At 38.6% G+C, this 27,643-nt stretch overlaps 1 protein-coding gene across 1 annotated transcript; it reads left to right on the forward strand.

Annotated features, from left to right (window-relative positions):
* Positions 1-1,561: 1,561 nt before the first annotated feature.
* Positions 1,562-27,643, forward strand: itgb8 (integrin subunit beta 8). The gene is made up of 16 exons (XM_022747271.1): positions 1,562-2,167; positions 3,212-3,297; positions 5,333-5,504; positions 5,633-5,739; positions 6,089-6,228; positions 6,639-6,804; positions 7,605-7,763; positions 8,079-8,174; positions 8,427-8,519; positions 19,325-19,465; positions 20,843-21,263; positions 21,438-21,660; positions 21,763-21,866; positions 22,710-22,826; positions 24,758-24,921; positions 25,904-27,643. The coding sequence occupies exons 1-16, from the start codon at positions 2,074-2,076 to the stop codon at positions 26,030-26,032; spliced, it is 2,412 nt and encodes an 803-aa protein (XP_022602992.1). The 5' UTR covers positions 1,562-2,073; the 3' UTR covers positions 26,033-27,643.

Below are 27,643 nucleotides of genomic sequence, written 5' to 3' on the forward strand. Positions count from 1 at the left end.
TTGACCCCTACTTTGTCCTCACATCAGCTTAGACAAAGAATGAGTGAATGAAAGGAGAATGTGGGAGAAATTTCAGCGAGATGAGTCGACTTTGAGTGTTCAGAAGGAAAGTTGGGAAGGTGTTTGAGGGAAAGTGATAGTTCAGTAGGGGACATTAACTAGGATGGTGTGTGTGTGTGTGTGTGGTTGGAGAATGATGCGACCAGACCAGCGTGATGGAAAGCCCAGCAGACTGCTAACACAAACACACTGTTGGGAGAGAAAGAGAAAAGAGGGTCAAGGGCAGGGAGGTTAGAAAGGTGGGTGGAGGAATGATAAGAGAAGAAGAGTGTTTTGTGTCAGCTTTACGAGTATGACAACTGTCATTGAGATGCTGATGTTGACCAGTTTTGACAAGCCTGAGGGAGTGTTTACACTGGAGTTCGTTATCAAGTTTACTCAGCAGGGAACAGATCCATATTTTGTACTCCAGACCCCCCAACTCCCCTCCTGCTCTCCTCAGCCCCTAGAGGCGAGACTTGGCCTGGGTGGAGAGGGTCTATGGAATCTGGATTTTGGAGATGTTTCACACACTTAGAAAACAGTGTGGTGTGTGTTTGCTTCATTACCATAATTGAGAGTGACTGCTAAAAGGGCATGGATGGGGAGGTGTTGGCACCGCCAACCCCCCTCGCCCCCCCAAAAAATTCCCTTTAGACAAATTATGTGAATGAATGAGAGGAGAGGCGTAGCTGGCCTGGCTCCAGGGTCCTGATGAGGTCAAACAGAGTAGATAAGGGATTTGTGTGAATGTGTGTGTACTGGGTGAGCTTACCGCTGTGCAGTGGTTCTGACTGTTGGCACTCTCACAATCACTGTTTAGGCTACGTGCCAAGCAAAACATGTCTGTTTTATCTGGTAAGACCTCTACCGAAGAGACAAGCGCCCAATCATGCCAAAGATGGTAGACTATTGTGCCTTTTGTCCTTGCTTTGTCTCTTTTTTCCTCCGGCTTAAAATGTTGAGTTGTTTAGTAAGTCTTTGGCTCCTGCTCAGCGGAGCAGCCGGCGAGGCGAGGTTACTCCATGTCATTGGAATCTGTGCACAATGGACCCAAATCCCCCTCCTCCTCATCCTCCTTTAGCACCAGCTTGTGAACCCCTCTGCAAGAGGTCCAACCCCCTCTTCTCCTTTACCCCATCATCCATCCACACGCTGTTTTGGACCCCCCCCCTACACACACACACACACACACACACGCACACACACACACACACACACACACACACACACACAGGAGCCCTCAGTGCTGTTAAACGGCTCCCTGAAGAAGCAATATAAACATCAGTGTTCAATTCAAGGCCATGGTTCACTTGGAATGCACCCCACCACAACTCCTCGTAGTAAGCACTTCTTTATGTCTCTCTTCCTCTCTCTCTCCTTATTTGTCTCTCTTCCCTCCCTCTTTAACTCACACGTTCGCTCCCTCTCTGATACAGCGTCGTTGCCATGGCACCGCCTGCCTGAGTCAGTACAGCGGTTAAAACACGGTCACTCTCCTGCTTTTGGTGTGGGACGTTCAGTCAGCATGTTGGCGCGCACCGGCTGAACGCAGCGCTGGTTGGTGTAGGCTACTCATATGTGTGCGTGTGTGTGTATGTGTGTAGCTCAGCTGCGCTCTGTCCCGGAATGAGACTTCACCATCAGCTGTGAGACTAGGTCCATCGTGGAAGCACGCGGGGACACGTCGCTCACCTGCGGCTGGATGGAAATAGATGGAGGGGCTCGCGCCGCAGCCGCTGTTGACGCTGCACTCTACCGACTGCTTCACCTCCTCTCCTGGTCCACGGGGGAGCGCGCTTGTAAGCTGATTTGACCCGGGGATGTGAATACCTCTCCGGGATTAGAAGGTTATTGGGTGAACGACAATGCCCCGCGGCTCGGTACGGCACTCCCGGCTATTGTTCGTGCGGCGGCGGACGCACGGTACCAGGTCTCCCCCCGTTCATCTCCAGTAGCTGAAGCCTACAGCCTCTGCTCCTGTGCCTCCTCGCTGCTTCGCTCCGGTCACCCTCCCGGTGTGGATAGGATAATATGACTTCCTGGCTCCGCACATACAGCAGCGTCCCTCTGTGTGTCCTGCTCTGCTGCGTGGTGGTCGCTGTCTGCGCAGAAGCCTCCAGTGCCGGTGAGTGGAGGCTCATTAGGGCCAATTACATCATATCCCAGCAATTAGCCTGCGTCTTGTATCATGTCAAGCCATCACTGCGCAACATCAGCTCCCATCCCGCATCATCTGTGCTCTCTGCAGGGAGTCGATGGTTGCTCCTAATGCTTAAAAGGAGCCTTTTTAAGAGCATTTTAAGATTTTATTTCCACACAATATCACATGTTTTAGGGAGAGTGTGAACATTTGAACACAAGGCGTATAAGTTGTCTTATTAAACAGTAAGACACAAATTATGTTTAAAGGGAAGCCGCTGAACCCTCTGCAGTCTAGTCAACATCAACCTCTTGTTTCAGCATGTATTGATTAGTTATAAATAGAAGTTAAATGCTTCACCTATTCAGGAGTTTGCCAGAGGCCAGCAGTGCTAATTGGGTCACAGCTGCTTGTTAGTGATGCTAGGACCTGCAGCCTTTCTCTGTCCTACATTCCAGCTCTGTATCTCACTGAAGTGGCTCTGGAAAATTGGATTTCAGCAGATAATTCACTTCAATGAATCATTCATCCCACTACTTTAAGCCTCAGGTCCATTTTGTGCCCTTTGTCACCTCGTAAAAATTTTCAGTCTACATCTCAATCTTGCTAATGTTGTGGAAAAGCATCTTGCACCATGACAGATTTGTGGCAGATTTTGCCACTTCGTTAATAGCCTACATGCGTTCGTATGTAGCCTTCACTGATTGACTCATAATTAGATGCCCTCTGTGTGTGTGCCTGCATGAGTGCGTGTGGGTGTGGGAAATGATCCATTGCACCACTCCAACAACTCAAGCACCTGTTCCCACACTCCCAGACGTTTTCCCACTACATGACTGTTCTGAATAGCCTCCTATGAGATGCTAAGTGGTGCTTCGATCATCAAAAGTGTTTATGAGATCTCTTAATATCCACAGGGGCCTCTGCTGCATGGTTAATGAGTGTTGACACACACATTCTTTCATATGCTAATGACACATTTCTTTCTTCTCTTCTCCTCTCTGCTCTTCCTCCTTCCCCCGTCCGCAGGTGACAGTGCGTGTCGGTCTACCAGTATCACTTCTTGCACAGAGTGTCTCAGTCGTGGACCACAGTGCGCCTGGTGCTTCAAGGAGGTAGGGAAGTGTATAAAAAGTGTGTGTTTGTGTGTCTGGCAGAGTGAGAGAAAAATGCAGCCAGCAGCGTTCAACAGATGACACACATCAAAGCTTTCACGGCGTCCGCAGATGGGAATATAATGTGTATGTTAGAGCTCAGTGCCCAGCCCTATGACCTGTGTGAGGGCGTCTGTGTGTGTGTGTGTGTGTGTGTGTGTGTGTGTGTGTGTGTGTGTGTGTGTGTGTGTGTGTGTGAATATTTCCGCCTGTGTTTGTCTGTATCTGTCTTTGCTTTCTGGGTGTCAGACTGTCTCGTAAAGAGCCCATCCTGAATTAGCCTTGAGAAGCTGTAAACCCTCCCAGACACCCACACCAGACACACACACACACACACACACACACACACACACACACACACACACACACACAGCTAACCTGTGGCTAAACCAGACTATCAACATGTGTGTGTTTACAGACTTCAGGTGCTTTCCCACCCTGTGAACCCTAACCTTATCTGACATCATTAAACGGGGCCCTGCTCACTTGTGTGTGAAAGCATTCAAACCTCTCCACCTCTCTAACCTCCTACACACACTCACACAAACAAACTAACAGGGCCATCCACTCTGTTTCTCAAGCAAGTACAGAGCTTATCAATGTGCACGTTCACATCCTGACACTTTCATTTAATGCCAGGAGAAGAGGGCAAACTGTGTGAGGGAAGTCCCAGGAAGTCTCTGTGAAACTTTCTGAAATTCGGAGTAGATGCAGGACAAATTATAGCCAAGGGCGCAGCCATAAATACACCGAAGTCATTCGAGCTTTCAGGTTCAGCCTGTGGTCGCATATTCAGCTACATGTTCAGCTCTTACTGTGGCTGCTTTGCTCCTGTGCTATTTTTAGTCCTTATCTGTGTGATCTTGTTGGTCATGTCACACTCTTTAAATGGACTCATACCAATCAGGCCCATGACACTTTGTAAATACACAGATTTAATGGTCTACTTTTATGTTTCTGGTCAATTCCAGTGTATTTGTGAGTGTTTCTCTCAGACTGAAGTGCCAAAGGTCGATAATCCACTCTAAAGCTGCAAAGCATGACATTTTTGTGCTGTGTTGTTTGAGCTGCTGACTATTGGGCAGTGGAGAGGTTATCTACAATGTATCAAGATTCATTCAACACAGTGCTGATCAATTAATATACTACTGTGCTAAATAAGAAAGAGCTAAGTGGACGATCCGAAGCCATCTCTGTCTGTCAGATCTCCCACTTGGATTTAACTTCCCTCTCCTCAGTGATCAGATACACAGAGAGCAGATGAGGACATGGATGAGTAAACACAAACAGGACAATTCATCCTGATATTTTTAACTGATGAGTAACTTCACATAATAAAACTATAATGGCTCTTTGATCGTTGCAAATCAATGCAAACATCATAGAAATGACAGAAATGAAAAATGAAACCAAAGTGAGTAAATGTGAAACCAGTTTCGATTTCCAATGTTTTCTTGTGTGAAACGAACCAGTGGTTTAGCACTCGGTACAGACACCAAAGATCACACAGTCAAACCAGTGGGTGAAAGAATATATTCATTACTGGAACAGTACAGGGATGTTTACCCTGCTTCAAATAGTGGTTCAACCAGATGTTATTATTTTACAAATGGAGACATTTAAATCTGAATAAACCCAAAAACACAGAGGAGATTTGACAGATTTAGATGGTCACATATTTCTCAGCATCAGTGGCCCTGACTTATGAGAGTACATGGGACAATGTGGCATTCAACTTGACCTACTTTGTTTTCTTGTTACTGGTTCTCACTCCTGAGACACGATTACTGTGATAACATCTCAAAAGACGCATTATGTGAGGCATCTTCACAACTGTCTGCCTGCTATTTTGCTCCATGTCTGGCTTGCTGATTTCTCTTTGTTGCTTTCTATCATTTGCATGATTTTGTAAATACAAAATTGAAAAAGTGGAAATAAAATATACTAAAAGAGATATTGCTGTTTCCCCCTCTTGACCTTGTGTGACCTTTTATAGGACTTTCAGGATGGGTTGTGGCCTGGCCAGCGCTGCGACCTGTCTGTGAACCTGCTCAGAAGAGGCTGTGGACCGGAGTTCATGGAGCAGACAGAGATCAAGGTGGAGGTCAATGCCACCATTAGCAACACACAAGTGTCCCCAGGAGACATCAGTATCACCCTCAGACCAGGTGAGGACGACTGACAAATTTATGTTTTTGCCTCAAATATGACTGGATCTCTAATTTGCACCACATTTTCTTAAAGCTGCAGAGATAAAACTTAAAGTTAACTGTTCAGTGTGTGTGTGTGTTCCTAGGTGCAGAAGCCAGCGTCATAGTGGCTGTGAAGCAGCTGGAGCGTTACCCTGTGGATCTGTACTACCTGGTGGATGTATCGGCTTCTATGCAGGAAAACCTGGATCATGTACGTGTTAAAACACTCAGCCATCACTGTTCCTTTCAGTGAGTCAGTGCTGAAGTATTTCAATTTTTTTCATAAGGACAAAGTGCATTATTTAAAGAACCTGTACTCCTAAACACAGATAATGACTCAGTATTAGATCGTTGGCGCATATGAGATGAGTAATTTTCATTTTATATCGAATAAATTGCAGAAATATCAGAGCTGACGTCTCTTCTTTAAATGAGGAATCTCTCAAACATGAATACAGTTTTTGTTTTCTTCTCTTGTGTCATATCTGATTTTGTTTTTGTCCTTTGTTCTTGTCCCGCTGTGTACCATTCTTCACCCATATATGCTGTCTGTGGTCCAGTTGAAGACAGTGGGTGTAGCTCTGTCTCTACGTATGACACAGCACTCCTCAGACCTTTGGCTGGGTTTCGGCTCGTTCGTGGACAAACCTGTCTCCCCTTACATCAACGTCCATCCCTCAAAGATCAACAACCCCTGCAGGTAAGGCTCAGAATTTACCGGTTTGGTTATTGATAGCTGAAAAAAAGTGGGTAGAGCTCATTTAGTTAATGTTCCTGCTGTGAATAGGATAAAAAGCCTGGTTTGTCATATTTGTCAGCTAACTTTTTTTTCTTTTAATGAGACAAAAAGATTGGTGTGGTGATTATTTAAAAAAAAAAATATCCAAGCAAACTGCTCCCATTATGTGCTCCTAATTTTGTGTGACTCAGGGAGAGACTCATCAGTTGCTGGTGGCAACATTGTTTTGATGATGAGCTGTGCTGGGAGACTGAAACAACAGACAGGCTTTTGGCATTTGTTTATTCTGGTGGTTGTTTTGGAGCTCTGCATTCCTGAATGTTGCAATTAAAATCTTTTTCTGTTCTATGACTGTCTCTGCCTCTCACCAGTGATTATGAGATCCGCTGTCGTCCAGCCCACGGCTTCCACCACGTCCTAAGCATGACGGGAAACATGAGCGAGTTCACGCGGGTGATCAAACGCCAGCGCATCTCCGGAAACATGGACACACCTGAGGGAGGGCTGGATGCTATGCTGCAAGCTGCTGTCTGCCAGGTGTGTATACACAGATGCCGGGAACTCAGGCTACATGTGTGAAACAAAGAGAAAGGGATTTGCCAAACAGAGTTTATTGAATACATTCACAGAAATGTTAGTTAAGCCCAAATTTGGAGGTAAGTCTCATGCTGTTAAATGAAGCATTTATTCTAGGAGAATGGAGGCAGCCTGACTCAGCACTGGATGGTGCCACTGGATCCCCACTATTTAATGACACCATTGCTGGGGTATGGCAGATGAACACACATAGAGTCACGGTTGCTTATACTATGTCTGCGGGAGGGCTGTGATTCACACCATGCAAGGGGGGCCCTGAGTAACCAGTCTGCAGGGAAACACCGTGGTGGTCATGAGTCTAGAAATAGACTCTACATTATGTCAGGCCTACTTATAAGCTCACTGAGTTTCCTTAAATACACACACGTGCACACACAAACCCATTTTTCTCACAGTGTCTATGACAAGTCACAGACATAAACAGGGAGATTCTGTGGCTGATGGAAGAATTTCTGCTGCTTTTGTCATAATTGGGCATTATAGAAAGAGCTGATCACCAAGGGCACTAATATAATTCAGATGAGTAACATGTCTGAATGTGCAGTTTCTTACCACATGTTGTAAACTTCTAAAATATGAAGCACACACAAACAATATTTTCCACATTAGCTTGTGTGAGTGTAGCTGCTGTATGAGAATAAAAATGATGTCATTTGTGAAGTTGGGCAATAACTTGGGTTTTTTAGATTTACAGCTAAGCATAATATGGCATCTTGATTTTCTTTTTGTCTCTCTTTTAGAGGGCAGTGGGTTGGCGACCAGATGCCAAGCGTCTGCTGCTCCTGATGACTGACCAGCCATCTCACCTCGCCTTGGACAGCCGGCTGGCCGGGATTGTGACGCCACACGATGGCCTTTGTCACCTGGAGAACAACGTCTACACAGGGAGCACCAGGATGGTGAGAGGAGGAAGATATTTGTAGGTGCTGAGCAGTCAGGGCCAGAAAAGCCACACTGAATTCAGAAATCACAATCAGCGAGGAAGCTTCAGCTGGACGTACAGTGCATCTTAAAGCTCACATGGTCACACAATAATGGACTGTGTACATTTCTACAGAGGCTGGAGGTGAAAAAGTTTTGCAGACTTTTAACCTGACAATAACAGATCAATGCTTTAAGATGATATACAAAATAACTGTCCATAAGAACAGTCTTCTTAAACGTGGTTTGGCACTTACATTTTGTAATTTAGTTTGTTGGTTTCTCTCTCTCAGGACCATCCCAGTGTGGGTCAGTTGTCTGATAAGCTGCTTGAAAACCATATCTACTCCATCTTTGCTGTGGAGAAACAGCAGTACCAGTGGTACGAGGTAATGTCTCCCACACATGTACTTAACAACAGATAGTACAACTTTGTAACGGCGAAAATATACTGTACATTGCCCCACAAAGATTTGAGGGAAGCAAGAGTTTTCTCTGAGATCAAATGTTTTTATATGAATAGTAATGGTACTGACTTGTCTGACTTGTGGTGCTAGTGTAGTGTTTTTTCCAATATTATCTAGGAATTAATTTAAAAGCATGAAAGTATTTCATTACCATCACTTCCTTCCCTTCCCTAGGAGTTGGTGCACTTACTGCCTGGTTCCTACCTGGGAAGGTTAGGCCTCTTCCAAGCTCCAAATCTAATAGAGCTGGTGGTGGACGCGTACAAGGTAAAGACTACTACTATGACATTTTATGCCTTACTATACTATGACGTTTTTATGAAGTTTTATGCCTTACTATACTATGACATTTTTATGACTTTTTATGCCTTATTTTACTATGACGTTTTTATGACATTTAATTGCTTACTACGCATACTATGACGGTTTTTGCCCATTTTATGCCTTAATAGTATAATAATACTATTATAATACTACTATGAGATATTTTGCTATTTTTATGCCTTACTGTACCATGACGTTTTTATGCGATTTAAGCCTTACTATACTATGACGTTTTTATGATGTTTTATACCTTGCTACAGTATGACAATTTTATGACTTTTCGTGCCTTACTATAATATGATGTTTTTATGACGTTTAATGCCTTTCTATACTATGACGTTTTATGCCTTACTATACTTTGACAATTTTATGACTTTTCGTGCCTTACTATAATATGACGTTTTTATGACGTTTAATGCCTTTCTATACTATGACGTTTTATGCCTTACTATACTATGACATTTTTATGACGTTTTATGCCTTTCTATACTACGACATTTTATGCCTTACTATACTATGACGTTTTTATGAAGTTTTATGCCTTACTATACTATGACATTTTTATGACTTTTTATGCCTTACTATACTATGACGTTTTAATGAACTTTTATGCCTTACTATACTATGATGTTTTCATGACGTTTAATGCCTTGCTATAGTATGACATTTTTTGACGTTTTATGACTTATTTTACTATGACGTTTTTATGACATTTTATGGCTTATTATACTATGATGTTATATGCCTTACTATACTATGACGTTTTTATAACTTTTTGTGCCTTACCATACAATAACATTTTATACCTTACTATACTATGACTTTTCAAGCCTCACTATACTATGACATTATTTTGACCTTTACAGTAAATTTCTTAGGGATGACTTCATGGTCAAGTGGTTAGAACTGCTGCCTAGGAATCATAAGGTTGTGAGTTCAAATCCAGCTTACCCCTGTGACTAAAATTGTGCACATTAAGATACTTTTTATATTTTTTTTACTCTTACTATGACTTTTGATGCTTTACTGTACTATGTGATTTTATACCTTACGTTGTTATCACTCTTATGGTGGCTTTTATGGTATGACATCGTAGTTAAGTAGTTACTGATTCCTCGAAGTCAAAAGGTTGTGGTTTCGAATTCAGCTTCCCTTTTCGACCAAAAGGATATACAAAAAGATACTTTTTTTTTTTTGACTCTTACTATACTTTGACGTTTTATGCCTTATTATACTATGACATTGTTATGGCTCATGATGCCTTAATATAGTATGAGTATTTTATGACGTTCTATGCCTTAATATGTTATGATGTTTTTTTGAAGTTTTATACCTTACTATACTATAACGTTTTTATGACTTTTTATGCCTTACTATATTATGACGTTTTTATGACGTTTTATGCCATAATATACTATGACTTTTTTATGAACTTTTATGCCTTTCTATACTATTACATTTTTATGACATTTTATGGCTTACTATACTACAATGTTATATGCCTTAATATACTATGACGTTTTTTGCCCATTTTGTGTCTTAATTAACTATGAAATTTTTTGCCATTTTTATGCCTTACTATACTATCACGTTTTTATGACATTTTATGCATTACTATACTACGATGTTATATGCCTTAATATACTATGACATTTTTTCGACTTTTCATGCCTTACTATACTATGACGTTTTATGCCTTACTATACTATGACGTTTTTATGAAGTTTTATGCCTAACTATACTAAGACGTTTTTATGACATTTTATGCGTTACTATACTATGACGTTTTATGCCTTACTATACAATGACATTTTTATGACTTTTCATGCCTTACTATACTATGACGTTTATATGACGTTTTATGCCTTACTATACTGCCTTACCTATGTCTTACTTTACTTTGATGTTTTCATGACTTTTTATGCCATATTATACTATGACTATTTGTCCCTTACTATACTATAACTTTTTTTTGGACATTTTACGGCTTACTATACTAAGATGTTTTTTGCCCATTTTATGCCTTAATATACTATGAGATATTTTGCTATTTTTATGCCTTACTATACCATGACGTTTTTATGACGTTTTATGCCTAACTATACTATGATGTTTTATGCCTTACTATACTATGATGTTTTTATGACTCTCTATGCCATTTTATACTATGACATTTTTATGACATTTTATGCCTTACTATACTATGATGTTTTATGCCTTACTATACTATGATGTTTTTATGACTCTCTATGCCATTTTATACTATGACATTTTTATGACATTTTATGCCTTACTATACTATGATGTTTTATGCCTTACTATACTATGATGTTTTTATGACTCTCTATGCCATTTTATACTATGACATTTTTATGACATTTTATGCCTTACTATACTATGATGTTTTATGCCTTACTATACTATGATGTTTTTATGACTCTCTATGCCATTTTATACTATGACATTTTTATGACATTTTATGCCTTACTATACTATGATGTTTTATGCCTTACTATACTATGATGTTTTTATGACTCTCTATGCCATTTTATACTATGACATTTTTATGACATTTTATGCCTTACTATACTATGATGTTTTATGCCTTACTATACTATGATGTTTTTATGACTCTCTATGCCATTTTATACTATGACATTTTTATGACATTTTATGCCTTACTATACTATGATGTTTTATGCCTTACTATACTATGATGTTTTTATGACTCTCTATGCCATTTTATACTATGACATTTTTATGACATTTTATGCCTTACTATACTATGATGTTTTATGCCTTACTATACTATGATGTTTTTATGACTCTCTATGCCATTTTATACTATGACATTTTTATGACATTTTATGCCTTACTATACTATGATGTTTTATGCCTTACTATACTATGATGTTTTTATGACTCTCTATGCCATTTTATACTATGACATTTTTATGACATTTTATGCCTTACTATACTATGATGTTTTATGCCTTACTATACTATGATGTTTTTATGACTCTCTATGCCATTTTATACTATGACATTTTTATGACATTTTATGCCTTACTATACTATGATGTTTTATGCCTTACTATACTATGATGTTTTTATGACTCTCTATGCCATTTTATACTATGACATTTTTATGACATTTTATGCCTTACTATACTATGATGTTTTATGCCTTACTATACGATGACTTTTTTACAACATTTTATGCCTTACTATACTACGATGTTATATGCCTTAATATACTATGATATTTTTTTGACTTTTTATGCCTTACTATACTATGACATTTTTATGACTTTTCATGCTTTACTATACTATGACGTTTATATGACGTTTTATGCCTTACTATACTATGACATTTTTACAACATTTTATGCCTTACTATACTATGACGTTTTTGTAACTTTTTATGCCTTACTATACTATGACGTTTTATGCCTTACTATTGTAAGATGTTTTTATGACGTTTTATGCCTTACTATACTATGATGTTTTTGGCCTTACTATACTATGATGTTTTTGGCCTTACTATACTATGATGTTTTTGGCCTTACTATACTATGATGTTTTTGGCCTTACTATACTATGATGTTTTTGGCCTTACTATACTATGATGTTTTTGGCCTTACTATACTATGATGTTTTTGGCCTTACTATACTATGATGTTTTTGGCCTTACTATACTATGATGTTTTTGGCCTTACTATACTATGATGTTTTTGGCCTTACTATACTATGATGTTTTTGGCCTTACTATACTATGATGTTTTTGGCCTTACTATACTATGATGTTTTTGGCCTTACTATACTATGATGTTTTTGGCCTTACTATACTATGATGTTTTTGGCCTTACTATACTATGATGTTTTTGGCCTTACTATACTATGATGTTTTTGGCCTTACTATACTATGATGTTTTTGGCCTTACTATACTATGATGTTTTTGGCCTTACTATACTATGATGTTTTTGGCCTTACTATACTATGATGTTTTTGGCCTTACTATACTATGATGTTTTTGGCCTTACTATACTATGATGTTTTTGGCCTTACTATACTATGATGTTTTTGGCCTTACTATACTATGATGTTTTTGGCCTTACTATACTATGATGTTTTTGGCCTTACTATACTATGATGTTTTTGGCCTTACTATACTATGATGTTTTTGGCCTTACTATACTATGATGTTTTTGGCCTTACTATACTATGATGTTTTTGGCCTTACTATACTATGATGTTTTTGGCCTTACTATACTATGATGTTTTTGGCCTTACTATACTATGATGTTTTTGGCCTTACTATACTATGATGTTTTTGGCCTTACTATACTATGATGTTTTTGGCCTTACTATACTATGATGTTTTTGGCCTTACTATACTATGATGTTTTTGGCCTTACTATACTATGATGTTTTTGGCCTTACTATACTATGATGTTTTTGGCCTTACTATACTATGATGTTTTTGGCCTTACTATACTATGATGTTTTTGGCCTTACTATACTATGATGTTTTTGGCCTTACTATACTATGATGTTTTTGGCCTTACTATACTATGATGTTTTTGGCCTTACTATACTATGATGTTTTTGGCCTTACTATACTATGATGTTTTTGGCCTTACTATACTATGATGTTTTTGGCCTTACTATACTATGATGTTTTTGGCCTTACTATACTATGATGTTTTTGGCCTTACTATACTATGATGTTTTTGGCCTTACTATACTATGATGTTTTTGGCCTTACTATACTATGATGTTTTTGGCCTTACTATACTATGATGTTTTTGGCCTTACTATACTATGATGTTTTTGGCCTTACTATACTATGATGTTTTTGGCCTTACTATACTATGATGTTTTTGGCCTTACTATACTATGATGTTTTTGGCCTTACTATACTATGATGTTTTTGGCCTTACTATACTATGATGTTTTTGGCCTTACTATACTATGATGTTTTTGGCCTTACTATACTATGATGTTTTTGGCCTTACTATACTATGATGTTTTTGGCCTTACTATACTATGATGTTTTTGGCCTTACTATACTATGATGTTTTTGGCCTTACTATACTATGATGTTTTTGGCCTTACTATACTATGATGTTTTTGGCCTTACTATACTATGATGTTTTTGGCCTTACTATACTATGATGTTTTTGGCCTTACTATACTATGATGTTTTTGGCCTTACTATACTATGATGTTTTTGGCCTTACTATACTATGATGTTTTTGGCCTTACTATACTATGATGTTTTTGGCCTTACTATACTATGATGTTTTTGGCCTTACTATACTATGATGTTTTTGGCCTTACTATACTATGATGTTTTTGGCCTTACTATACTATGATGTTTTTGGCCTTACTATACTATGATGTTTTTGGCCTTACTATACTATGATGTTTTTGGCCTTACTATACTATGATGTTTTTGGCCTTACTATACTATGATGTTTTTGGCCTTACTATACTATGATGTTTTTGGCCTTACTATACTATGATGTTTTTGGCCTTACTATACTATGATGTTTTTGGCCTTACTATACTATGATGTTTTTGGCCTTACTATACTATGATGTTTTTGGCCTTACTATACTATGATGTTTTTGGCCTTACTATACTATGATGTTTTTGGCCTTACTATACTATGATGTTTTTGGCCTTACTATACTATGATGTTTTTGGCCTTACTATACTATGATGTTTTTGGCCTTACTATACTATGATGTTTTTGGCCTTACTATACTATGATGTTTTTGGCCTTACTATACTATGATGTTTTTGGCCTTACTATACTATGATGTTTTTGGCCTTACTATACTATGATGTTTTTGGCCTTACTATACTATGATGTTTTTGGCCTTACTATACTATGATGTTTTTGGCCTTACTATACTATGATGTTTTTGGCCTTACTATACTATGATGTTTTTGGCCTTACTATACTATGATGTTTTTGGCCTTACTATACTATGATGTTTTTGGCCTTACTATACTATGATGTTTTTGGCCTTACTATACTATGATGTTTTTGGCCTTACTATACTATGATGTTTTTGGCCTTACTATACTATGATGTTTTTGGCCTTACTATACTATGATGTTTTTGGCCTTACTATACTATGATGTTTTTGGCCTTACTATACTATGATGTTTTTGGCCTTACTATACTATGATGTTTTTGGCCTTACTATACTATGATGTTTTTGGCCTTACTATACTATGATGTTTTTGGCCTTACTATACTATGATGTTTTTGGCCTTACTATACTATGATGTTTTTGGCCTTACTATACTATGATGTTTTTGGCCTTACTATACTATGATGTTTTTGGCCTTACTATACTATGATGTTTTTGGCCTTACTATACTATGATGTTTTTGGCCTTACTATACTATGATGTTTTTGGCCTTACTATACTATGATGTTTTTGGCCTTACTATACTATGATGTTTTTGGCCTTACTATACTATGATGTTTTTGGCCTTACTATACTATGATGTTTTTGGCCTTACTATACTATGATGTTTTTGGCCTTACTATACTATGATGTTTTTGGCCTTACTATACTATGATGTTTTTGGCCTTACTATACTATGATGTTTTTGGCCTTACTATACTATGATGTTTTTGGCCTTACTATACTATGATGTTTTTGGCCTTACTATACTATGATGTTTTTGGCCTTACTATACTATGATGTTTTTGGCCTTACTATACTATGATGTTTTTGGCCTTACTATACTATGATGTTTTTGGCCTTACTATACTATGATGTTTTTGGCCTTACTATACTATGATGTTTTTGGCCTTACTATACTATGATGTTTTTGGCCTTACTATACTATGATGTTTTTGGCCTTACTATACTATGATGTTTTTGGCCTTACTATACTATGATGTTTTTGGCCTTACTATACTATGATGTTTTTGGCCTTACTATACTATGATGTTTTTGGCCTTACTATACTATGATGTTTTTGGCCTTACTATACTATGATGTTTTTGGCCTTACTATACTATGATGTTTTTGGCCTTACTATACTATGATGTTTTTGGCCTTACTATACTATGATGTTTTTGGCCTTACTATACTATGATGTTTTTGGCCTTACTATACTATGATGTTTTTGGCCTTACTATACTATGATGTTTTTGGCCTTACTATACTATGATGTTTTTGGCCTTACTATACTATGATGTTTTTGGCCTTACTATACTATGATGTTTTTGGCCTTACTATACTATGATGTTTTTGGCCTTACTATACTATGATGTTTTTGGCCTTACTATACTATGATGTTTTTGGCCTTACTATACTATGATGTTTTTGGCCTTACTATACTATGATGTTTTTGGCCTTACTATACTATGATGTTTTTGGCCTTACTATACTATGATGTTTTTGGCCTTACTATACTATGATGTTTTTGGCCTTACTATACTATGATGTTTTTGGCCTTACTATACTATGATGTTTTTGGCCTTACTATACTATGATGTTTTTGGCCTTACTATACTATGATGTTTTTGGCCTTACTATACTATGATGTTTTTGGCCTTACTATACTATGACATTTTAATGTCTTTCTATGCCTTTTTATTCTATGACATTTTTCTGACATTTTATGCCTTACTATACGATGACGTTTTATGCCTTTTTTTTGCCCATTTTATGCCTTAATATACTATGTTGTTTTTATGACATTTTATGCCTTTTTTTACTGTGACATTTTATGCCTTACTATACTATGACATTTTAATGACTTTCTATGCCTTTTTATTCTATGACATTTTTCTGACATTTTATGCCTTACTTATACTATCACGTTTTTATGACATTTTATGCCTTATTATACTGTGACATTTTATGCCTTACTATACTATGAAGTTTTTATGACTTTCTATGCCTTTTTATACTATGACATTTTTATGATATGTTATCCCTTACTATACTATGATCTTTATATGACGTTTTATGCCTTACTATACTATGACGTTTTTATGACTTTTTATGCCTTTTCATACTATGACATTTTTATGACATTTTATGCCTTACTATACTATGACATTTTAATGACTTTCTATGCCTTTTTATACTATGACATTTTTATGACATTTTATGCCTTACTATGCTATGACGTTTTATGCCTTACTATACTATGACGTTTTTGTAACTTTTTATGGCTTACTATACTATCACGTTTTTATGACACTTTATGCCTTACTATACTGTGACGTTTTGTGCCTTACTATACTATGAAGTTTTTATGACTTTCTATGCCTTTTTATACTATGACATTTTTATGACATTTTATGCCTTACTATACTATGACGTTTTATGCCTTACTTTACTATGACGTTTTTATGACTATTTGTGCCTTACTATACAATGCCTTTTTTTTGGACATTTTACGGCTTACTATGCCAAGATGTTTTTTGCCCATTTTATGCCTTAATATACTATGAGATAATTTGCTATTTTTATGCCTTAATATACTATGACGTTTTCATGAAGTTTTATGCCTTACTATACTATGACGTTTTTATGACGTTTTATGCCTTTTTATACTATGACATTTTTATGACATTTTATGCCTTACTATACTATGACGCTTTATGCCTTACTATACTATGACGTTTTTATGACGTTTTATGCCTTTTTATACTATGACATTTTTATGACATTTTATGCCTTACTATACTGTGACCTTTTATGCCTTACTATACTATGACATTTTTATGACGTTTTATGCCTTACTATACTATCACGTTTTTATGACATTTTATGCATTACTATACTACGATGTTATATGCCTTAATATACTATGACATTTTTTTGACTTTTTATGCCTTACTATACTATGATGTTTTATGCCATAATATGTTATGACTTTTTAATGACCTTTTATGCCTTACTATACTATTACATTTTTATGACATTTTATGGCTTACTATACTATGATGTTTTTTGCCCATTTTGTGTCATAATTTACTTCGAGATTTTTTGCCATTTTTATTCCTTACTATACTATGACGTTTTTATGACCTTTTATGCATTACCATACTACCATGTTATATGCCTTAATATACTATGACATTTTTTTGACTTTTTATGTCTTACTATACTATGACAATTTTATGACTTTTCGTGCCTTACTATACTATGATGTTTTATGCCTTGCTATAGTATGACATCTTCATGATGTTTTATGCCTAACTATACTATGACGTTTTTATCACTTTTTATACCTTACTATACAACGACATTTTAAGCCCTTCTATACTTTGACGTTTTTATTACCTTTACGGTGACTTGTACTTAGACTTGTACCTGGACTTGTATATACATTAATGATATTGCTTCATATGTACATACATTTAATATATGGAGATTCAACATCTGTACATATATAACATTTGCGTATAGGCATTTCTGAATGTAAATTCAGATCTTATATGTAAATAAACCATTTGGTTGATGGCATTAAAAAGTCAGTCCCTTTGTTTTGGAGGGGTGGCGGAGTTGTTGCAGCCCTACCAACGTTGAGACCAAACCTACCAAAATTTAATTGTGCTTAAGGCCCCACAAAGGCTTGGGCCGGCCCTGCTTTGGAGAATAAGGTCTTTCTTGCTTTTAGATCCCTTTGTTTCTCACAGTATATTATCAGTCCTTAAGACGACAGGGTCAAGTAAAAGGTTGGCAAGAGGAGTACAGAAGCACAGCATGAGCTGAATACATGAGCCCACGCAGTCCGGGTTCAAAAGTTTTTGAGGAATTAGTCCGCTGATCTGCTGAGTCAACATGAGCTTGGTTTTCTTTTGGCCTTGTTTGATCATGCAAGCTGACCAAGAGCACATTCCTGTTTGCAGGAAAGGGTTGTGAATCAGTGATACTACAGTATGTTTCTGAAGGTGCCTGCAGCTTGTTGGTATCTAGCAAATTTAGGTTTGAATGACACTTGTAACAAGACTTACTCTAAAATCCTGAAGTTGGTAAAACAGATGATGGGAGATGTTTTTGGTTGCTGAAGGCCTAATGATACAGAAAAACACAAACGAGAACATGAGGTTACAGAGGGGTAAGGCCTTCTGTGCATGGGCATGTGTGTGTGCGTGTTTGTGTGCATGTGTGTGTGTGTATGTGTGTGTGTGTTCAGCGTTTGTTCAGTTGGCAGCAGTCTAGGCTATAATCTTGCCTCAGGCACAGCGCTCCATTGTTTGCTTCGAGAATCTGCCGAATCCACAGATCCGGGTGCACAGCCACGCACACATACACACACACACACACACACATGCATACACAAGCAGCAGAGCCTGAACAGAAGCTGGCATTATAATAGCTATCAGATCCCCGCGGAAACCATGTGTCCTAATCATGAATGAATACAAAGATGCTATTTTTGGCCCCACCTCCTTGTTCCCATAAACCCCCCTGTATGTCAGAAAGAAAGACAGGACGACAATGAGGGCTTTCTGGGGACATGTGACAACTTTAATTAATCACAGTTCTCTTTCTGTCTCTCTTTCTCTTGCTTCATTACTTTTCACTCTCACAGATTATGTTCATTAAAATTTAAATTGCAACTGTTCTTGCAACCTGTTCTCGCTCTATATTATCCCTTGCTCACCAGTAACGTTGGCTTTAAAGAATTTCTTGATACCATGTAGTAAATTTGATGTTGCTTTTTCATCTCTTTCCTCCCTCTCTCCACCCAGAGTTTGTTGTCAGAGGTGGCGGTGGTGGTGTCAGTGGAGGACAAGGCAGTCAGCAGGTACTGGGTGTCTGTGTCACCTGTCTGTCCTGACGGTTCCACAGCAAAGGACCAGAGCTGCTCAGGGGTTCAGCCCGACCAGACGGTAAACACACAAACATAATTTCCATATGCAGAAGTATCAGAATGCACACGCATGATGAAGAATTTGGCTAAATGTTTCTCAGATTTATCCATAAATCTTTGATTTAAGATCCTAGCGATATCAGTGGACATTTATTGGTTGGATTGGATTACTGTGACACATACAAACACACACAAGACATCACTGAGAGCTTTACGTGACAGAAAAGATTTTGTAAATAATCCGAGCTGAGAGGATTATAGGCTGTATTTAACAGGAAAACATTTCCATGTGATGTCATCCTAAAATACCTATTTTTCCTTACATCAGAACTTTTATGCAAACAATTAGGACATTCATATTTAGAAATAGGTCACTGGACATCCACTGCCATCATACCTGAACCATTTATCTGCAAAAACAAAAGTCCTATAGTCTGCACCACTACAAAGAGCTTTTATATATATATATATATATATATATACTTCTTGGCACCACACAGGAGCTCATTTGGTACTAATTGGAGTGTTTTGACTCTATTTGGAAATTTTCTTTCTGTTCATCCCCTAAACTGCCTATGAGACTCCTCTCCTCCTTAACCTTTTGGGGCTCTTAACTTTTTCAAACACAAAGCTGCTTAAACACTACTCTGCAGTTAGTCCTATTGTACAAAGTAAGTGAAGTTCATCCATTTAATCCACGGGTGGATTAAAGTGAATTATGGAAAGTACCCATGCTTACCAGAATGGTGATAAAAATCAAGCAAACAGCCTGATTGTTGATTCACAGCTTTGGCATGCACAATGTTCCACATAAACCACATCAACAGAATAATCATCAAATTAAGCTAGCCCCCGGGTCCTTATCCAACTATTTAAGCCTTATCAGAAATTGTCATAATGATGCAATGAGAAGTAGCTCATTTAATGTCATTCTTTTTAGATTAACACCAGGAGTTTCAAGGGGAAAAATTTTCTTCAGTCTACTTTAACTGACTATTTAACAAGCAGAAATGCTTGTTAAATAGTCAGTCATTAATCTGTTCTTCTGGTATGTTTTTTACTTGTCTCGCCTTATGTGAAGATCTGTCACTCCCCTTTCTAATGGAAATGGGCTTTCAAGGTTATCATGTATTTTAACTGCAACAAATTTATTTTTACTCTATGTCAGGACCGGGTGATTGCAGTCTTGTATTACCTTTAATATTGTCAAATTAGATCTACTTATCTACAGCCATGTTAGCAGTTCTGTGAGGCTACACAGGCACAGAGCTGCTTTGAGCTCAATGTTAATGTCAATAACAATAACAATGCTAACATGCTGATGATAAGCAGCTTTACTGTTTACCATTTAGAATCATTCAGTAGCTGTTTTCAACATCTTTGTCTTTTCATGCAGGTTTACTTCAATATCACCATTGGCCTGCACTCCTGTCCTGATGATGGTGAAGATGAAGATGTACGAGTGATGGTTCGTCCTGTGGGATACAACGAATCCACTGTCATTAGGATTCACTCTAAATGTCGCTGCCGTTGTGGATCAACAAGGCGCTGTCATGACGACAGCCAATCACCATGTACAGGGACCCAGGACGGTGCCAATCAGCAACAGAGGCAAGATCATGGACTGATTAACGACTCAAACAGAGATTCAAACTGGAAATGCAGAGCCGATGGGTCTGATGTGGACTGCAGTGGTCGGGGCGTGTGTGAGTGTGGAAAGTGTGTGTGTGACCAGAGCAGGCTTGGGACAGTGTACGGGAAATACTGCCAGAGAGATGACTTCTCCTGCCCGTATGAAGGGGGACTGCTGTGTGGGGGTAAGGGGGACACACTTTAAAAATTAAAAGTATTACGTACATTTAGCTCAAAGAGATATGACAAGAAATTAAAAAGTTATAATATGAGCAATTTTGATGCAAAACATACATAGTCCACAAGTTTTCATTCACCTCTGTAACACTTTTCCTCCTGTCACTGTTTGTCCATCTCAGGACGGGGTGAGTGTGTGTCAGGTGAATGTGTGTGTGAGGATGGCTGGACGGGAGATAGCTGCGCTTGTCCCGTCTCCAAAAGGACCTGCCAGTCAGCCAGCGGCTTGTTATGCAGCGGACGGGGAAGATGTGTGTGTGGCAAGTGTGTGTGTGATGACCCCCGATACTCTGGAGACTTCTGTGAGAGATGCCCTGCTTGCCAAAGCACCTGCCAATCATACTGGTACTTGTCACTTTCTGTTTCGCTACCACAAAGCATGATTGGAAGCTCCTACAGACCGATTTGTAGTTGAAGCTGACACACGGTTTTGTCTCTTTCTTTTAGGAAGTGTGTGGACTGCCACCTGTCTCACGGGCTCACACAAAAAGAGGCAGGACACTGCAACAGCACCTGCGCACCATTGGTGGGCTACATGGATGATGTATCAGGTAAACTCAGTTTAGCCAATAGAATCTGCACTGAGCACAAATTTCACATAGGCTTTGCACCATTCATGTTTTTTGTGGATATCAGGAGAGATGAATTTACTTATAATATGACATAATATCATGGATTGTATATGTGTTTAATTCAAACCTTGGGCTTCATCCGAGCTTAACCCTGATAAAAAAAGTTTTAACTAAGAACCTACAGAGTAACCAATCACCAGGTGCTCTAATTTGGTCTCCACCAACTCCTGAGAAACGACTGGCACACAGCAACTAAATGCTCCACTATGTTCACCAGTCTCTAATACTCATTCTATACGATAATTAGCACATATAAGCATGTGTTTCAAATACGGGTAAACCAGCTAAAAAGGCAATTGACTCTTTTCACACTGCCAGAGGAGTTTGCCTTTCTTTTCAGACTGAGAGGACACAGACACACAACTGCAGGGAGCAATGCCATCACATGCAGTTGCAGAGAGAGTGATTGTGTGTTTTTCAAACTCTTTGAGCGCAAGGTGTAGTGCAGTGACAATCTGGTTTCTGGTTTAACAGCTCCGTGATGGTCAGGTGACAGGTCTTTTTACAGTGTTTGTGCTCTGAAAGATGTTACAGCACAGAAAAGGGGCAAAAATTAGCGTGTTCACCTGGGTGCCATGTTTATATGTTTATATATATATATATATAAAAATATTGATTAGTGCAGCTTAGTTGGGAAATGAAGAGCTGTTGAGCTCTTGGGTTAAGATTGTCCCTGAGTCTTTCTAGACTGTAAATCATCTCACTCTCGCTCACTCTCTCTCTCTCCATCTGTCTCTCTCTTGTCTTTTCTTCCATTTTTAGGTCAAGCAGGGGAGATGTGGATTCAGTGTATGTACATCAGTAATGACAGCTGTCGCTATCGCTTTCAAACCAGCTCACAGTCTGGTCAGACCCAGCTTCACATTAGCACAAGACCAGGTATAATGTCAACACACACATACACACACACACACACACACACACACACACACACATGCTTTCATTCGAGGTCACTTCCGTTGCTACCATTGCTGCACCACAGCACCCTGGTGTATTTGAGTCAGCAAGTCTGCTGTCAGTGTTACAGCTGTATTTTACATTTCCCTTCAGTTCCCAGGTCAATTTCATTTTGATTTTCACAGCCACACACACACACACACACACACACACACACACACACACACACACACACACACACAAATACACACACAATTTAAAACCCAGTAGTTCACACATGCCCTGGGTTACACACACACACATAATTGCACATCCAAGTGTAACAGTTCATCCCCGCCTTCCCAATTTTTGGAACAGCACTGCTCATTGTGCAGCCGCCCCCCCCCAACCCCCCTTCTCCTGCCCTGTCCCCACAGCCCCCCTCAACCCAACGGGACACTCTCTTCCTGCTCACGCCTACCCCTCCTGGGTGCAGCAGGAGCCAGGTCTCCATGGTAACCCTGTTACAAAATGTCAGAGCGGTCTTTGGGCTCTTTGTGTTGAGCGATGAACCCGTCATCCACACATGCTCCCCAGCAGATACACAGCCTCCTAACTATTCAGTACAGCACCACTGGCACAGCAGCCACTAACCGAGCTGCGTGTGTGTGTGTTGTGTGGAAAGTAACTAAGTGTATTTACTCAAATACTGAACTGAAGTGCAATTGTGAGGTACAAGATGTAAAAAACATAAGATAAAAAACATAATAAGCCTCTGAAATTAAACTCATTGTTAAAGATGAAAAGTTAGGTGCCACAGATTTCCTTACACAAACCAAACAGGCATGTCAGAAAAATGATTACAAATGCAGTAGAATTTTGTTTATTCTTCTTTTTATACCACATTCATCTTTTCATGACCCCTCAGATTTACTTTCTGACCCTTAGGAGGGGGCCTGACCCCTAGGATGTGAACCAGTGACCTATAAAGTAGTTAAACAAGCTCTACTGTGTCCAGCTACGACAGTATATGCTGCTTATGCATCGTTGCATCACTATTAACAATGTAATATGTCATATATACAGTATATATATATATATTTATATATATATATATATATATAAAGTGACCATAACCATAAAGTTGGAATAATTTTGTTTTCAGACACAATCCTCTGTTTATTCCAATTTAAATGCATCAGTACTCACTTTGGAAGAATAAATCACATTGTCACAATCATTTCATGGAAAGAGGTAAAAAATATTTTATTCCAACTTTATGAGCAACAGTGTATATATAGCAATATATCTATAACAGGTCACCTTTTAATATGTAAAAAGTAGTTTTACTTTCGATGATTAAAGTACAATTTGCTGTAAATACTTCTGTGCATTTACTTAAGTAGGATTTTGAATGCAGGACTTGTAATGGAGTATTTTTACATCAATGTCTTGGTACTTTTACCAAAGTCAAGGATCTGAATACTTCTTGTACCACTGCTGCTCTTGCACGTCTTCTAAGTTTTAGACATTGAAAGTGAGGAAACTGAGGACAGTTCAGTCTGTCCTTCACTGTCTTCAAAGGGTTGGTTGAGGATTAAAACTTGGGTTTTAAGATTAAAGTTAGGATTGGGTTTAGGATAAGACCTGGGGTCAAGCAGGTAGTTTGTTAAGGTTGAGGTTTGTGTTACAGGATAGGGAATGCATTATACAAATATAGAAATGCAAAAAAAATCATTTGAGTGTGTGTTGGTTTTGTGTGGGTCAGTAGGGATGTCTGCACCTGCAACTATAAAATTATATTTCTTTTGCACATTTTAGTGTGTGTTTGAGTGTGTGTTCAGATTCCATTATGACCTATTTAAAGTGTTCCAGTTCTCCACAGTGAAACCTCATGTGTGTGTGTGTGTGTGTGTTCCTGTGTGTGTCCACAGAGTGTGCCAGCAGTAGCAGGCTTGTGGGAACGTTCCTCGGTGTATGTGCCCTGACAGTGCTGTGTGGGCTGGTGATGGTCGCCATGTCAAGGTTGGTTCTACAGAAAAAAGGCTGGTCACCAGGGGGCACTGCCGAGGATGGAGTTTATCACTGCACTGTAAAGGTTAGTTCTCAGAAGTCAAGTAGGCTGGTGGTGGATCAGCACTGCAGGGGTTTAATTGAGGGGAGGCTGAAGTGTCCCTGGAGCCCAAAGAAGCTTTAGGGAGCCCTTAAATCCTTAGGATACTTTTGTTAATGTGAACTGTTTGCTCAAACCAGGAGTGAGAAATTTGAGACTGCTGCTAGAGGTACAGCTGTATTTTACATTTCCTCTCAACTCCCAGCTCACCATGTACAGCGTCCAGATTTGTGACCTTACAGTGATGTATAGCGCCTTTGAGAAGAAGGAAAAGATGGAAATATGAGCAAGGGGGAGATATGTAACTGGTCTGAGTTGTTTACAATCGTTTGGAAAGCCCTCATTCTTTGTTCATCTTAATGACACTACAGATTATAGATTGGTCACCATGTTTCCACTGTGACATTACACTTTTAGGGGAAATGTGGTGTGTATTTTACCGTATCTGGGAGTTTTGCAAGTGTTGAAAAGCTGTATCTACTTCCTCAAGGATTACATAATGTAACAAATCATTGCCATCCACTTCTTCGGTTGAACATTTATGAAATCCCCATAATATTAAAGGGGCTGATTTTACGTCAAATTCAATTTAGTAGTCACCAGGATAACTACACAGCTTGTGAAGACAGCCAAGTCTGAAAAAATTATCCAAATGACATCAATTGCATAATTCTGGCTTGGCCAACTTTTTTTTTTTTTTTTTTACAGAAAATGTAAGGTCTTAATATTGTCAATGCACAGTATTCAAAAACTGAGAGCCCACTATATTTGTGGGGTCCCAAAAGTTTGAATAGACTTCAGAGCTGATTTAGTTTTACAGTTAGGGTTAGGCTCAGGTGGTTAGGCATTTGGTTGTGATGGTCAAGGTGTGGTCACAGGGCCAGGGAATGCACTATGTCAAATATAGTAAGACAAGGGTGTGTATGTTTGTGTATTACTGACTCCATATGTCTGTCACCCGACCCAGGACCTGTCATACATTCCTACAACCAATGAGAAGACAGTTACCTACAGGAGGGATCATACACCTGACCGCCCCGTGGAGATGCACATTCAAGTTCCCAAGATGCCCCTTGGTGACCCCTGGCAGTACTAGCCAGAGACCAGAGGTCATGGTCAGAAGCAAGGCAGTAGAAGACATAAGGAAGAAGAGTTGGACTAAAAGCTTCTTTTCTGTCTCTTAACTTTCATGAAACTTCAACCAGCTGTATGTGGAGACTGAGAGAGGTTAACTAAACTATGGAAACCTCCATGGAATCACATTTGTAAAATGAACTGACCAGACGCTCGTAGACTGTGTGACTAATGTGGCCAGTGGAAATTGAGATGAGACAAAGAGCACAAGTCCCCTGCCTCTCAAAGGGTGATCATTCCTCGCTTTTTAGCCATGCAGCAATTACTGCTCTAACTTATGGACACATGTGTGCGTGTGTGAGTGTGTGTGTGTGTGTGTGTGTGTGTGTGTGTGCGATTATGTGTGTGTGGTGCAGGTAGATGCATTTGTGCTCTATCTAGGCTTTCTATTTATAATTTTATAGTAAAAACACTACATGTTTTAGGTTCATGTGACTGTGTGACACGCCAACTGTACTGTCTCCCTGTCTTAGTCTGCCCCCTCGTGGCCAGCTAGAGGTACGATATTTGCTCTCAAATAATACTGTCTACACATTACTGACCTCAGCTGTCTTGTGTTGGGATTTAATTCATGAAGCACACCAGTGACTCTTTATTTCTTCTTACATTGATTAGATTTTCAATCATTTGTGGAGTATCTGGTTTTAGTGTTATTTGTTGCATTTTGTTTTCATAAGTATATAGTTTCATATGATTGTCAGTTGTTAATAATCTGGTTAGACTTGCACTAGAACAATTGTTTTGCATTATACTACTGAAAACTGGGGTCTCTGGGGCAACAGAGCTGTAATGATGGGTCTGAGATGATTAGTTTGCTATTTGTTGGGCATTAGAGGGCATCTATTTGAAGCTAATGTAACAAAACCGCAACACTGGAATAACAATGGACTGAAAATCCATATGTAAAATACAGACACACTGATAATTAATGGCAACTTAATCATCAATCGCCTGAACATATGACCTCTATATCAGAGACTGAGCTGTGTGTGCATGCATCTGCTGATCATCCCAGAGCCATTACTATCCAGAACTCTAGATAAACTGATATGTTTAGACTCTGAGAGCAACTCCTGGAAAAGAATGAATGCATGAATGAATCGGCTGTAAAGCTACAGAGACTGGAGGTGGACTTAATCTCCTTATACTCCTCATGCACTAGATCCAGAGTGCCAGTTGCATGGCATCTTGTGACTTTTGCTTGCCCAACCCTATTCTTTTTTTTTTTTTTTTTGTATTTAACGCAAATGTTGTTTACAGCAGTAGCTGCTCTATTTTTCTGTAAGTCAGGAACACTAATGATTATTTATTGTGATTTTATTATTTTCTCTTTTATTGATATGTTAATTATACAATTTTATGATATGGCTACTTGAGTAATGGGTATTACTGTTTATGTTAATGAAGACTGGTCTATATCCTTAACCTGGAGAATAATTCAGCAATAAGGTAACAATCATCTCATTTTACCGGGCACGCGGTTCGGTGTAACAACAGCACTTTTATGTGTAGTTTTGTTGTCAATTAATGTGACTAGTTGTGTAGCATGTATGATTTCATCACAATAAATATG

The sequence above is a fragment of the Seriola dumerili genome, unplaced genomic scaffold (genome assembly GCF_002260705.1).
Source record: "Seriola dumerili isolate Sdu_G_001 unplaced genomic scaffold, Sdu_1.0 BDQW01000110.1, whole genome shotgun sequence".
NCBI lineage: Eukaryota > Metazoa > Chordata > Actinopteri > Carangiformes > Carangidae > Seriola > Seriola dumerili.

What these genes read in the sequence shown, in the direction of transcription:
- itgb8 (XM_022747271.1), top strand. Translation starts at nt 2,074, where the DNA reads ATGACTTCCTGGCTCCGCACATACAGCAGCGTCCCTCTGTGTGTCCTG. An exon ending in CGCAGAAGCCTCCAGTGCCG is followed by an intron (nt 2,168 to 3,211) that starts GTGAGTGGAGGC and finishes CCCCGTCCGCAG; the next exon opens with GTGACAGTGCGTGTCGGTCT. An exon ending in TTTATCACTGCACTGTAAAG is followed by an intron (nt 24,922 to 25,903) that starts GTTAGTTCTCAG and finishes CACCCGACCCAG; the next exon opens with GACCTGTCATACATTCCTAC.